General features: G+C 48.9%; 1 protein-coding gene across 1 annotated transcript in view; it reads right to left on the bottom strand.

Annotated features, from left to right (window-relative positions):
- The window catches only part of CPT1C (carnitine palmitoyltransferase 1C), a gene marked incomplete at both ends in the record, with an annotated part of 25,775 nt that extends 13,838 nt beyond the window's left edge, over positions 1 to 11,937 (bottom strand). The window contains 5 exons of the mRNA XM_080702632.1: positions 6,111 to 6,248; positions 6,323 to 6,424; positions 6,648 to 6,819; positions 7,099 to 7,238; positions 11,797 to 11,937. Of these exons, the coding sequence (XP_080558758.1) occupies positions 6,111 to 6,248; positions 6,323 to 6,424; positions 6,648 to 6,819; positions 7,099 to 7,238; positions 11,797 to 11,937 (693 nt within the window). The remainder of the gene's footprint in view (positions 1 to 6,110; positions 6,249 to 6,322; positions 6,425 to 6,647; positions 6,820 to 7,098; positions 7,239 to 11,796) is intronic.
- Between the last annotated feature and the right edge of the window lie 1,976 nt (positions 11,938 to 13,913).

The raw sequence follows: 13,913 nt of genomic DNA, 5'->3' as shown, positions 1-13,913 counted from the left end.
CTCTCTTTCTTTCTTTCTTTCTTTCTTTCTTCCTTCCTTCTTTCTTTCCTTTTTTCTCTCTCCCTCTCTCTCCCTTTCTTCTTCTTCTTTCTTTTTTCTTTTTCTTTCTCCCTCCCTCCCTCTTCCTCTCTTTCTTCCTTTCTTCCTTCCTTTCTTTCTTTTTTCTTTTTCTTTCTTTCTTTCTTTTTTTTTTTGGTGGTACTGGGGGTGGAACCCAGAGGCTTTCTACCTCCGGGCTATACTCCCAGACCTATTTTATACTTTATTTGGAAACAGGGTCTCACTAAGTTGCTGAGAACCTCACTAAGTAGCTGAGGCTGGTTACTTTCTACCTCTGGGCTATACTCCCAGATCTATTTTATTCTTTTTTTTGTGTGTGTGGTAGTACTGGGATGGAAGCCCTTCTACCTCTGGGCTACACTCCCAGACCTATTTTATATTTTATTTGGAAACAGGGTCTCTTAAACCAGCAAGGCTGGCTTCAAACCAGCACCATCCTCCTGTCTCCACCTCCCAAGCGTGGGGATTACAAGCGTACGCCACCATGCCCGGCCCTATTTTATTCCTTATTTTCAAACAGGGTCTCACTAAGTTGCTGAGGGCCTCGCTAATTAGCTGAGGCTGTCCTCAAACCGAGATCCTTTGGTCTCAGCCTCCAAAATTCTGGGATTACAAGCATGTATCACCATGCCCAGCTAGTCCTTTTATTAATTAATTAACTAATTAATTTTGCAGGTCTGGAAATGGAACCCAGGAGCATTCAAACTCTGAGCTACACCCCCTGCCCTATTTTATTATTTATTTATTTATTTATTTATTTATGGTGGTACTGGGGGTGGAACCCAAAGGCTTTCTACCTCCAGGCTATACTCCCAGACCTTTTTAATATTTTATTTGGAAACAGGGTCTCACTAAGTTGCTGAAAGCCTCACTAAGTAGCTAAAGCTGGATTCGAACCTGTGCGATCCTCCTGTTTCAGCCTCCCAAGCGCGGGGATTACAAGCGTGCGCCACCATGCCTGGCTCTTTTATTCTTTATTTTGAAACAGGGTCTCATTAAGTCGAGGAGGGCCTCACTAAGTAGCTGAGGCTGTCCGCGAACCGCGATCCTCCAGTCTCAGCCTCCCGAATGCTGTGATTACAAGTGTGCGCCACCACGCCCGTCTGCATTAAACCTTTAGCTACATCCTCAACCTGATTTTGTTTCTTATTTGAAAACAGGGTCTCACCCGGTTGGTGAGAGTCTCACTGCTTTAGCTGAGGCTGTCTATCTTCAAACCTGTGATTTTCCAGTCTCCGCCTCCCAAATACTGGGATTACAAGCGTGTGCTACCAGGTCTGACTGGCATTTATGTTTTATAGTCATTGTGAACAATGAATTAGAGACATGTCACCATTGCTCCCAGGGGAAATATAGGTCTCCAAGCTTCTGATCACATTTTTGTTAACACATCGCCTGAGTTTGAGTGTATTTTTGTCCAAACCATCTTATGTAGTAGATGCTGTTGATTCACTAGCACTGAACTCCCAGCCTAAAGCTTCACAATGCATACCCGAAAGAGGCTTATCTAATACATGTATGTTTTCCCACAGTGTCCTCATGCTCAGAAATGACACCAGCCCTATGCGGGGGACATTTCAAATAGCAAATTCACCCGGGTATGGTGACACACGCTTATAATCCCAGCATTTGGGAGGCTGAGACAGGAGGATCAAGCAGGTTCTAAGCCAGCCTTGCTAGTTTAAGAGACCCTGTTTCCAAATAAAATATAAAAAATAGGCCTGGGAGTGTAGCCTGGAGGTAGAAGGGTTCCACCCCCAGTATCACCCCCCCCAAAAAAAAAAAGAAAAAAAAATGAGGTCAACTCAACTCTGGCATTGTGATTTCTTTTTCTTCAGCTTTCTTTCTTTTTTTTTTTCTTTTTTTTTTGCGGGTCTGGGGTTGGAACCCAGGGGCATTCTACCTCCGAGCTACACCCCCTGCCCTATTTTTTATTCTTTATTTTGAAACCGGGTCTCAGTTAGTTGCAGAGGACCTCACTAAGTAGCTGAGGCTGTCCGCGAACTGCGATCCTCCAGGTCTCAGCCTCCCGAATGCTGGGATTACAAGCGTGCGCCACCACGCCCGGCTTATTTCTTCCTTTCTTTCTTTTAGTTTGGGGTACTGGGGATTAAATCCAGAGGTATTCAATAAACCACTGAGTTATATCCACAGCCTGTTTTATTTTTATTTTTTATTTTTTATTTTTTTGGTGGTACTGGGGTTCCTGGAAACCCTTCTACCTCTGGGCTACACTCCCAGACCTATTTTATATTTTATTTGGAAATAGAGTCTCCTAAGCCAGCGAGACTGGCTTCGAACCTGTGCGATCTTCCTGTTTCTGCCTCCCAAGCGCGGGGATTACAAGCGTGCGCCACCACGCCCAGCCCATAGCCTGCTTTAAATTAAAAAAAATATTTTGTGTGTGTATGGTACTGGAGATGGAACCCAGGGGCATTATAGCTCCGTGTTACACACGCAGCCCTATTTTTTTTTAATCTTTATTTTATTTTATTTTATTTTTTGGTGGTACTGGAGGTGGAACCCAGAGGCTTTCTACCTCTGGGCTATACTCCCAGACCCATTTTATATTTTATTTGGAAACAGGATCTCACTTAAGTTGCTGAGAGCCTCACTAAGTAGCTGAGGCTGGCTTCGAACCTGCGCGATCCTCCTATCTCCGCCTCCCAAGAGCTGGGATTACAAGCGTGCGCCACCACGCCCGGCCCCCCCAACCCCATTTTTTATTCTTTATTTTGAAACAGGGTCTCACTGAGTTACAAAGCGCCTCACTAAGTAGCTGAGGCTGTTTGAACCATGATCCTCCTGTCTCAGCCTCCCAAATGCTGGGATTACAAGCATGTGCTACCAAGCCTGGGTCAAGACCCTGTTTCAGAGCCGGGCGTGGTGACGCACATTTCTAATCCCAGCATTTGGGAGGCTGACTGGAGGATCGCGTTTCCCTGACAGCCTCAGCTAACTTAGTGAGGCCCTCCAAAACTCAGTGAGACCCTGTTTCAAAATAAAGAATAAAAAATTGGGCAGAGAGTGTAGCTTGGAGATCAAATGCCTCTGGGTTCCATCCCCAGACCTAAAAAAAAAAAAAAAAAGACCCTGTTTCAATATAAAAATAAAATAGGGCTGGGGTTATAGATTGGAGGTAGAATGCCCCTGTTTTCCATCCCCAGTTCTGCAAAAAAAGAAAAAAAAAAAGTAATAAAAAAAATAGCCGGGTATGGTGGCGCACGCTTGTAATCCCCGCGCTTGGGAGGCTGAGACAGGAGGATCGCACGGGTTCGAAACCAGCCTCAGCTGCTTAGTGAGGCTCTCAGCAACTTAGTGAGACCCTGTTTCCAAATAAAGTATAAAATAGGTCTGGGAGTATAGCCCGGAGGTAGAAAGCCTCTGGGTTCCACCCCCAGTACCACCAAAAAATAAAAGTATAAATAAATAAATAAATAAATAAATAAATAAATAAATAAAACAAGAAATAGGGCTGGGGGTGTAGCTCGAACACAGAATGCCCCTGGGTTCTATCCTCAATACCACAAAAATAAAAAATAAAAAAAATGTATATATTTTGTTTATGTATATGTATGTGTGGTGTGTATTTTTGTTTGTTTGTTTGTTTTTGGTGGTACTGGGGTTCCTGGAAACCCTTCTACCTCCAGGCTACAGTCCCAGACCTATTTTTTAAATTAATTAATTAATTTATTTATTTATTTAATTTGGAAACAGGGTCTCTTAAGCCAGAGAGGCCGGCTTCGAACCTGCGTGATTCTCCTGCCTCTGCCTCCCAAGCGCGGGGATTGCAAACTTGCACCACCACGCCCGGCTGGTTTGTATTTTTTTTGTACCATGTGTACATATATTTTTTTTGCGGGTCTGGGGATGGAACCCAGGGACATTCTATCCCCGAGCTACACCCCCTGCCCTATTTTTTATTCTTTATTTTGAAATAGGGTCTCACTAAGTAGCTGAGGCTGTCCGCGAACTGTGATCCTCTGTAATCCCAGCCTCCCAAATGCTGGGATTACAAGCGTGCGCCACCATGCTCGGCTATGTGTATATATTTTTAAGACAGAATTTAAGAGTAAAACCTAAGGCCTGTCCCAGTACTGAAAAAAAGAAAAGAAAACTAAGGCCTGGCTTCCCTCCTGCTTGTCCAGACACTTGTCACTGCCCTTCCTTGGATCTGTCTGCAGGATCCTTTCCGGTTCCTCTGCCCTGGTCCTCTTGTCCTCTCCCTCTCATTTCTGGGTAAGATATTCTCACCCAAGCCTGATGTTTTCAACTATCTTCTGCAAGGAGAAGCCTGTTTATGATCTCACCTTAGACTCCTCCCAGCCTGGTGTCTTTCCTAAACACCAGGGCTGACCTTGCCCCTCCCCTGCCCTAAGACCCTCCCTGGCTCCCTGGCACCTCCAAGAAAAACATCAGGATCCTCATCCTTGAGTTAGATCTCTCCACAGCATCCACCATTCACCTCTCTACCACCCTTCCTTCCCCTTTGTTCTATGGAGAGTAAAGCTCTCTCGTTCCCAGTTTAAGCGACATTCCAGCTAAACCCTTGCTCTCACAGATTCAAATTCCCTCCAGCTTCCAGGCTCAGCCCTAATCCCTCCCTCCTGAAATCCCATCTGCTCCAGCGTGGTGGTACTGCAACCACGGGGAGAGTCACACCACCCCTCGTCTCCTCAAACCATCTCACCGGATGCTGCCGGCCTCGCATTGAGGCTTCCTACCGCATGTGACGCTGGTAAATCCTGATTTGGGTAAATCACTGACTCACTCAGTGCCTCAGTTTCAAGGAGCTCAACTAAGGGCAGCCAAAAGCCTGGTTACCCAACTCAGAATAGGAGCCCATTGGGGAGTTGTTATTTTTTGTTGTTGTTGTGGTACTGGGGATGGAACCCAGGGGCATTCTGCCCCCAAGCTATACCCTCAGCCCTATTTATTTTATTTTATTTTTTTTTTTTTTTGCGGGTCTGGGGATGGAACCCAGAGGCATTTGACCTCCAAGTGACACCCCCTGCCCTATTTTTTATTCTTTATTTTGAAACTGGGTCTCACTACGTTGCAGAGGGCCTCACTAAGTAACTGAGGCTGTCCACGAACCGCAATCCTCCAGGTTTCAGCCTCCCAAATGCTGGGATTACAAGCATGCGCCACCACGCCCAGCCTCAGCCCTATTTTTTATTTTATTTATTTATTTATTTTTGGTGGTGGTACTGGAAGTGGAACCCAGGGGCTTTTCTACTTCCGGGCTACACTCCCAGACCTATTTTATACTTTATTTATTATTATTTTATTTTATTTTATTTTTTGGTGATACTGGGGTTTCTGGAAGCCCTTCTACCTCCGGGCTACACTCCCAGACCGATTTTTACATTTTTATTTGGGAACAGGGTCTCCTAAACCAGCGCGCGCGGCTGGCTTCGAACCTGTATGACCCACCTGTCTCTGCCTCCCAAGCGCGGGGATTACAAGCGTGCGCCACCACGCCCGGCTTTTTATACTTTATTTAGAAACAGGGTCTCACTAAGTTGCTGACAGCCTCACTAAGTAGCCGAGGCTGGCTTTGAACCAGTGGGATCCTCCTGTCTCAGCCTCCCAAGCTCTGGGATTGTAAGCCTGCGCCACCACGCCCGGCTTTATTCTTTATTTTAAAACAGAGTCTCACTGAGTTGCAAAGGGCCTAAGTAGCTGAGGCTGTCCGTGAACTGCTGTCCTCCTGATCAGCCTCCCAAATGCTGGGATTACAAGCGTGCTCCACCACGCCCGGCTTGGGGAAGCTGTTCTTAAACAGAAAGAATTGGATGGGTCCTGAAATTCTGCCAACATTGGAAAGTTGGGAGCTCAGAATATTGGGGTGGGCCGGGTGTCAAACCCTTGGGAAAGGAGACCTTTAGGCTTGGGGCAGGGCTTTTGGGGGCGAGGCTCAGAATGCTGGCCAGCCTGGGGGGACCTGGGCCTGTGGGCAAGTCGGAGACCTGGCTTAGGGCAGGCAGGGAGGGTGGCGCAAGCTGGGAAGCCTCGCCTCCCAGGTGGGACCAGGAGGTGGGACTCACGTAATTGGACGCCCACCAGGACTTGAGCCACAGGTACCACTGCAGCAGCGACGCCTGCAGCTTCAGGAACTCCTGCGCCAGTCCCTTCGTCCAGTCGAAGTCCTCGTCCGAGAGGACAGGTCGGACAGACTCTAGATACTAGCAGAGAAAAAGAGTCTCGGGCCACGGTCATCTGGGCTCTCCCCCAGCCCATCCCCGGGTACCAGGCCCACCTTGCGCACGGTGTCCTGCACCGAGGGCACGGGCTGGCGTGGCAGGCAGCGCTGGTAACTGAAGAGGACAGGATGGCGGCCGGAGAAGATGCGGACCAGGGCCTGGGGAACCGGGTTGGGGGTAACTGGGTCATTAAACCTCTCCTGGGAGCGAGGAAGAAGCAAATCACAGAGGGGGTGAGACAGAGACCTAAAAGGGAGGATAAGATGGAGGTCCAGAGAGATAGAGACTTAAGGGTGGGGACAGAGACCCAGAGACGGAGTAGATGCAGAGAGGACAGAAGTGAGTCCTGGCAGCCCCGGGCATGAGGGTGCCCTCGCATACCAGCCAGGTCTTGGTGGGTGAGGACATGGCCTCGTGGGGCTCAAGAAGCCAGCCGTGGTAGGACAGAAGCAGCCTCAGAGCCACGTGAAGCGTGAAGATGAGGGCTCCCCACAAACAGGAGGCGAAGAGCGCAGCTGCCAGGACTCCCCGGAGCCGGTGGTGTTGTCCACCCCTGGAGGGAGACAGCAAGAGCCTGGCCTGGGTCGGCCTCCCAAATGCTGGGGTTACAAGTGTGCGCCTCCACGCCCGGCTCACCGTCCTCCTCAGCAAGCAGCAGCCAAGATAGAAAATGTGCAGAGAGAGGACATTCAATCACCGCCTGAAGCTGTACCTTTACGAATCTGACCCAGTGTAGTCCAGCAGTTCCTTCTCTTTGGCAGGCACACACATCACACTGATAAACTTACTGGTGGAAAGAGGGAGGTCACTGGGATGAAGGAGGGAACCTCACCAGTCTGGAAGCATCTCTTTAATCTTCTCCATGAGTCCTAGGGAAGGATCCAGCTGGAGGAACCAGGCAAGTTGGATGGCGCTGAAGAGGAAGAGCCAGCTGAGGGGGCTCGCGGGGAACACGCCCATGAGAAAGTCATTCTGCGGGAGGAAGGGCACCCCGTCAGTCATTTGTTCCCGACTCTGAACACCTACTCTGTACCGGTCTCAGGTCTGTTTGGTTTTGTGTGTGGTAGTAGGAATTGAACCCAGGGGCATTCTGCTTCTGAGTTATACCCCCAGCTCTGTTTTTTAAATATTTTTAAGTTGGAGACAGGGTCTCCTTAAGTTGTGGAGGGCCTCACTAATTATTGGGGCTGGCCTCGAACCTGCGATCTTCTTTTCTCAGCCTCTCAACTACAAGGATTGCCAGCATGTGCTACCTGGCAAAATTCTTCATTTAAAATTTGTGAGTGAGCCAGGCGTAGTGGCGCATGCTTGTAATCCTATTGCTTGGGAGGCTGAGACAGAAGGATCGTGGTTTGCCGCGGACAGTCTCAGCTACTTAGTGAGGCCCTCTGCAACTTAATGAGATCATTTCAAAATAAAGACTAAAAAATAGGGCTGGAGGTATAGCTCGGAGGTAGAATGTCCCTGGGTTCCATCCCCAGTACTGCAAAAAGAAAAAAAGGAAGGAAGGAAGGAAGGAAGGAAGGAAGGAAGGAAGGAAGATAGATTGGGCTGGGGGTATAGCTCTGAGGTAGAATGCCCCTAGGATTAATTCCCAGCACCACAAAAAATAAAATATAATATAATAAAATTTGTTAGTGGTCAGATGTGGGTACACACTTGTAATCTCAATACTTGGGAGGCTGGGACAGGAGAATTATTGGTTCGAAACCAGCCTCAGCTACTTAATGAGCCCCTCTGCAACTTAGTGAGACTCTGTTTTAAAATAAAAATAAAATAGGTCTGGGGGTAAAGCTTGGAGCTAGAATGCCCCTGAGTTCCATTGCCGGTATTGCAAAGGGTACTGCAAAAAAAAAAAAAAAAAAGAATAAAAAAATTCAGCTAGGGAAGTTGGGCATGGTGGTGTACACTTATAATACCAGCATTTGGGAGGCTGAGACAAGAAGTTCACTATTCAAGGACCGCCTCAGCTACTTAGTGAGGCCCTTTGCAACTCAGTGAAACCCTGAGTTGCAAATAAAGAATAAAAAATAGGACTGCCGCCGGGCGTGGTGGCGCACGCTTGTAATCCCCGCGCTTGGGAGGCAGAGACAGGAGGATCGCGCAGGTTCGAGTTCAAAGCTAGACGCGCGCGCTGGCTTAGGAAACCCTGTTTCCAAATAAAAAAAATGTAAAAATAGGTCTGGGAGTGTAGCCCGGAGGTAGAAGGGCTTCCAGGAACCCCAGTACCACCAAAAAATAGGACTGGGGGTGTAGCTTGAAGGTAGTATGCCCCTGGGTTCCATCCCTAGAACCGACCCCCAAGGGGGAAAAAAAAATCTGGCTGGCAGTTTAGCTTAGAGGTAGAATGCCTCTAGGTTCAATCCCCAGTTCCAAAAAAATAAATAGGTAAATAAATACACAAATACAGCAAGGCACGGTGGGGCTCACTTGAAATCCCAACACTTAGAAGGCTGAGACAGGAGGATTATAGGTTTGAGGCCAACCTCAGCAATATAGTGAGACTCCCAGCAACCCAGTGAGACCCTGTTTGAAAACAAAACATAAAAGCTGGGCGTGGTGGCGCACACTTGTAATCCCCGCGCTTGGGAGGCTGATACAGGAGGATCGCACATGTTCGAAGCCAGCCTCAGCTACTTAGTGAGGCTCTCAGCAACTTAGTGAGACCCTGTTTCCAAATAAAGTATAAAATAGGTCTGGGAGTATAGCCCAGAGGTAGAAAGCCTCTGGGTTCCACCCCTAGTACCACCAAACAAAGCAAAACAAAACATAAAAAGGGCTGGGGGCATATCCTTCCCCCAAAAAACATACAGTTGGCTATACTGGCACATATCTGTAATCCCAGTACTTAGGAGGCTAAGACAGGAGCATCACAGGTTCACAGCAACTTAGTGAGGTCCTTTGTAACTTAGTGAGTCCTGTTTCAAAAAATAAATAAATAAAGCTGGGCATGGTGGCACAAGCCTGTACGTTCAGTACTTGGGAAGCTGAGACAGGAGGATCACAGAATTAAAGCTAGCCTCAGCCGGGCGTGGTGGCGCACGCTTGTAATCCCCGCGCTTGGGAGGCGGAGACAGGAGGATCGCGCAGGTTCGAAGCCAGGCGCGCGCGCTGGCTTAGGAGACCCTGTTTCTAAATAAAAATATAAAATAGGTCTGGGAGTGTAGCCCAGAGGTAGAAGGGCTTCCAGAAACCCCAGTACCACCAAAAAAAAAAAAAAAAAAAAAAAAAAAAAAAGCTAGCCTCAACAAATTAGTGACACTCTGTCTCCAAAAATAAAAAATAAAAAGGGCTGGGGATGTAGCTGAGAACTAGAATGCCCAAGATCTGGAGTGGAGCTCAAAGGTAGAATGCCCATGGGTTTAACCCCCAGTACCACAAATACATACATATATATATATATATATATATATATATATATATATGTATATATATATATGTGTGTGTGTGTGTGTGTGTTTGTGTGTGTGTGTATACATACATACACATATACATACATATATATACACACACACACATATATATATGCAGTGGCTTCTATAGCAAGACCCTGTTTCAAAATAAAAAATAAGCCAGGTATGATGATGAATGCTTAATCCCTTTGGGAGGCGGAGACAGGAGGATCATAAATTTGAGGACAGCTTTAGCAAATAACTGACCCTGTTTCTTTTTTCTTTTTTTTATTTTATTTTATGATATATATGTATATATTTTTTTCTGGGTCTAGGGATGGAACCCAGAGGAATTCAACCTTCGAGCTACACCCCCTGCCCTATTTTTTATTCTTTATTTTGAAACAGGGTCTCACTAAGTTGCTGAGGGCCTCACTAAGTAGCTGAGGCTGTCAGCGAATCGTGATCCTCAGGTCTCAGCCTCCCAAATGCTGGGATGACAAGCGTGCGCCATCATGCCTGGCTCTATTTTATGATATTGAGGATTGAATCCAGAGGCATTTTACTTTCAAGCTACACCCCCAGCCCAATTTTATTTTTTATTTGGAAACGATCTTGCTAGGTTGATGAAAGTCTCATTACTTGCTGAGACTGTCTTTGAACTTGTGATCCTCTTGTCTCTGCCTCCCCAGTACTTAGATAACAGGCCTGCACTACAACATATGGTGACCCTGTTTCAAAATAAAAATAAATTTTATTTATTTTTTATTATGTAACTCGGAGGGGATGCAGCTCAGAGGTAGAGTGCCCTGGGCTTAGTATCACACACACACACACACACACACACACACACACACACACACACAAATAAATAAATAAAATGGACTGAGCCAGGTGTGGTGGCGCATGCTTTTAATCTCAGTACTTGGGAGGCTAAGACAGGAGGATTATAGGTTTGTGGCAAATCTCATCAGTTTAGTGAGGCTTTCTGCAACTTAATGAGACCCAGTTTCAAAATAAAAAATAAAATAGGGCTAGGGGTATAGCTCGGAGGTAGAATGCCCTTGGGCTCAATCCCCAGTAACACACACACAGACATACACACACCCCTACACAAAGGATGCTCGAGGGGTAGTTTGGTGGTAGAATGACCATGGGTTCAACACCTACCACAACAAAACAAAAAGCAATCCTGGCATTATAGTATACACCTGGAACCCCAGTACTTGGGAGGCTGAATTAGGAGGATTACAGGTTTGAGGCCAACCTTAACAATGTAGCAAGACTCAGAGGAACCTAGTGAGACCCTGTTTCAAAAATAAAACATAGGGAGCCAGGCATGGAGGCCAACACTTGTAACCCTAGCATTCAGGAAGTAGAGACCAGATGATCAGGGTTTGTTCACAGCCTCAGCTACTTAGCAAGACTATTCACAACTCAGTGATACCCTGTTTCAAAAATAAAGAATAAAAACTAGGGCTAGGGGTGTAACTCAGAGGTAGTATGCCTCTGGATTCAATTCCCAGTTCCGCAAAATAAATAATAAATAAATAAATAAATAGATAAATAAAACAAAACATAAACCAGTACTATGCCTGTAATCCCAGTACTTGGGAGGCTGAGACCGGAGGATTGCAGGTTCAAGGCCAGCCTCAGCAACTTAGTGAAACTCTCAGCAACTTAGTGAGATCTTATTTCCAAATAAAAAGTAAAACAACGTCGGGCATGGTGGCATATGCTTGTAATCCTCACGCTTGGGAGGCGGCGACAGGAGGATCGCGTGGCTTAAGAGACGCTGTTTCCAAATAAAATATAAAATAAGTCTGGGAGTGTAGCCCGGAGGTAGAAGGGTTCCATCCCCAGTACCACCAAAAAAAAAAAAAAAAAAAAAAAAAAAAAAAAAAAAGAATAAAATAGGTCCAGGAGTATAGCCCAAAGGTAGAAAGTCCTGGGAGTATAACTCAGAGGTAGAATGCACCGGGGTTCAATGTCCTGTGCTGAACAAACAAAATCCCCCCAAATTTCTAAAGGGGTGTGAATGGCTCTCAGAAGCAGCACTGTGGCATCCTCTCAGCCCAGGCATCTGGGAGGCAGGAAACTGGAGTCCCAGAAAGTAACCAACCAGCAGCCCGTCTCACCCAGAAGCGCAAGAGATGTCTTTTCCAAGAGCGCACGCCGGAAAGGTAGATCTCCTGAAGCATGGGGCCCCTGAGCTCCACTTCTGCCCCATTTGAGGTCAGCAAGGGAAGGCAGCTTGCAGCCTGGTGCGCTTCAGCCATGGCACACTGGGGCCCTAGGAGGAAGACAGTGGGGCATTCTCCAGTCCCAGCCCTCCTCTCTCACCTCCAGGGATCCAGGCCCAGCCCTCCTCCCTCAGACCCAGGGGCCAGGCCCAGCCCTCCTCCCTCAGACCCAGGGGCCCAGGACCCAGCCCTCCTCCCTCAGACCCAGGGTTCCAGGCCCAGCCCTCCTCCCTTAGACCCAGGGGTCCAGACCTAGCCCTCCTCCCTCAGACCCAGGGATCCAGGCCCAGCCCTCCTCCCTCAGACCCAGGGGCCAGGCCCAGCCCTCCTCCCTCAGACCCAGGGGCCCAGGACCCAGCCCTCCTCCCTCAGACCCAGGGGCCCAGGACCCAGCCCTCCTCCCTCAGACCCAGGGTTCCAGACCCATCCCTCCTCCCTCAGACCCAGGGTTCTAGGCCCAGCCCTCCTCCCTCAGACACAAGTGTCCAGGCCCAGCCCTCCTCCCTCAGGCCCAGGGGCGCAGGCCCAGCCCTCCTCTCTCAGACCCAGGGGCCCAGGACCCAGCCCTCTTCCCTCAGACCCAGGGGTCCAGTCCAGGCCCAGCCCTCTTTCCTTAGACCCAGAGGTCTAGACCCCAGCCCTCCTGCTTCAGACTCAAGAGTCCAGGCCCAGCCCTCCTCCCTCAGACCCAGGAGTCCAGTCCAGGCCCAGCCCTCCTCCCTCAGACCCAGGAGTCTAGACCCCAGCCCTCCTGCTTCAGACTGAAGAATCCAGGCCCCAGCCATCCTCCCTCAGACCCGGGAGTTCAGGCCCAGCCCTCTTTCTCTCAAGGATTCCCACCAACACAGGAATATAGGACTGAGCTCACCCTTCCCTAAATAGACATCTGAGGGGTCTTAAGGGTCCTGGTGGGACATCAGAGGCATTAGGGGAGGGACATCAATTGGGAACCTCTGTGAACGCATACAGAAGCAGGAGGAATCCCTGGCATTAACACCTCTGGCTGCTCATCCATCGAAGAACTTGGTGCCAGGGCAGGGCCCCCATCCCCCAAAAGGAATTAAGATTCGAGGGTGGAAGAGGGAAATTGTCCAGGGTGAGTTTCAGGGCCTCAAGAAAAAACACGAGTGTTAGGTCCATACAAAGCGAACACCTGCCGGACATGAACCAGTGTCCCCTCCCCCGCTGGGGACTGGAAGGGGAGGGGGAAATGAGGGAAGAACCTTACTGCGCATGCTCCGCAGTCAGGGATGCTGAGCCTGTGAGCGGAGGCGCTTGTCCAGGACAAGTGATGGAGAAGCCCGCAGCCCAACCCAGCACGCAGGCCTCCAGCCCCCACAAAATCTCGGCCCCTTCGGTCCAGTACTTACGCTGGGTCAGGAGTCTGCCGATCCGATCCTGGGGTCCAAGCTCAAGTCCACCCCCGCCCCAGATTTTGAGCTCAGGACCCAAGCCTCCCTCTTGCAAATGTCCAATCCCCGTGCAACGAGCCCACGACTTGGTCTACTGGATTCCGGAGTCCTTCCCACCCCTAGGATAACCCTAACCCAAAAACTCGATCTCAGTCTAGCGTGTGCTTAACCCGGTATTCAGGATTCTGCTTTTATCCCCGCCTCCTTCCCATCTCAGCCTTCTATCCCCGCCCCCTCCTAAACCCTCGCGTTCTATCTCCGCCCCCTTCAAATCCCAATGTCCAATCCCCTCCCTCGGTTGGGTCCCCAGACTTCAATTTCCTTCTACCGAGCCAGATTCGCCACCATTTGGCCTCCCTCGTACTGCCCCGCTGGGCTGACCCCCGGTTCTTAAGCTCTGGGCTCCGGCTCTAGGCCTCTGTTTTTTCCTCGAGGAAGAAGGCTTGGCTTGGAACTCACAGCCCACCTCTGGGCACAGCGGAACGTCACACGTGCAGACCGCGGAGCTCAGTCCTTCCACCCCGTGAGGGGGTCAGGTCCCCCCAAGACCACCCACAGAGGGTGCATGGATTGAGTTGGTGCTGTGGCAAACTGGATTCA

This window comes from Muscardinus avellanarius (genome assembly GCF_963383645.1).
Source record: "Muscardinus avellanarius genome assembly, chromosome: 10".
In the NCBI taxonomy this organism is placed as follows: Eukaryota; Metazoa; Chordata; class Mammalia; order Rodentia; family Gliridae; genus Muscardinus; species Muscardinus avellanarius.
The sequence above is the reverse complement of the archived record's forward strand: the minus strand, read 5'-3'. Positions and strand labels throughout refer to the sequence as shown.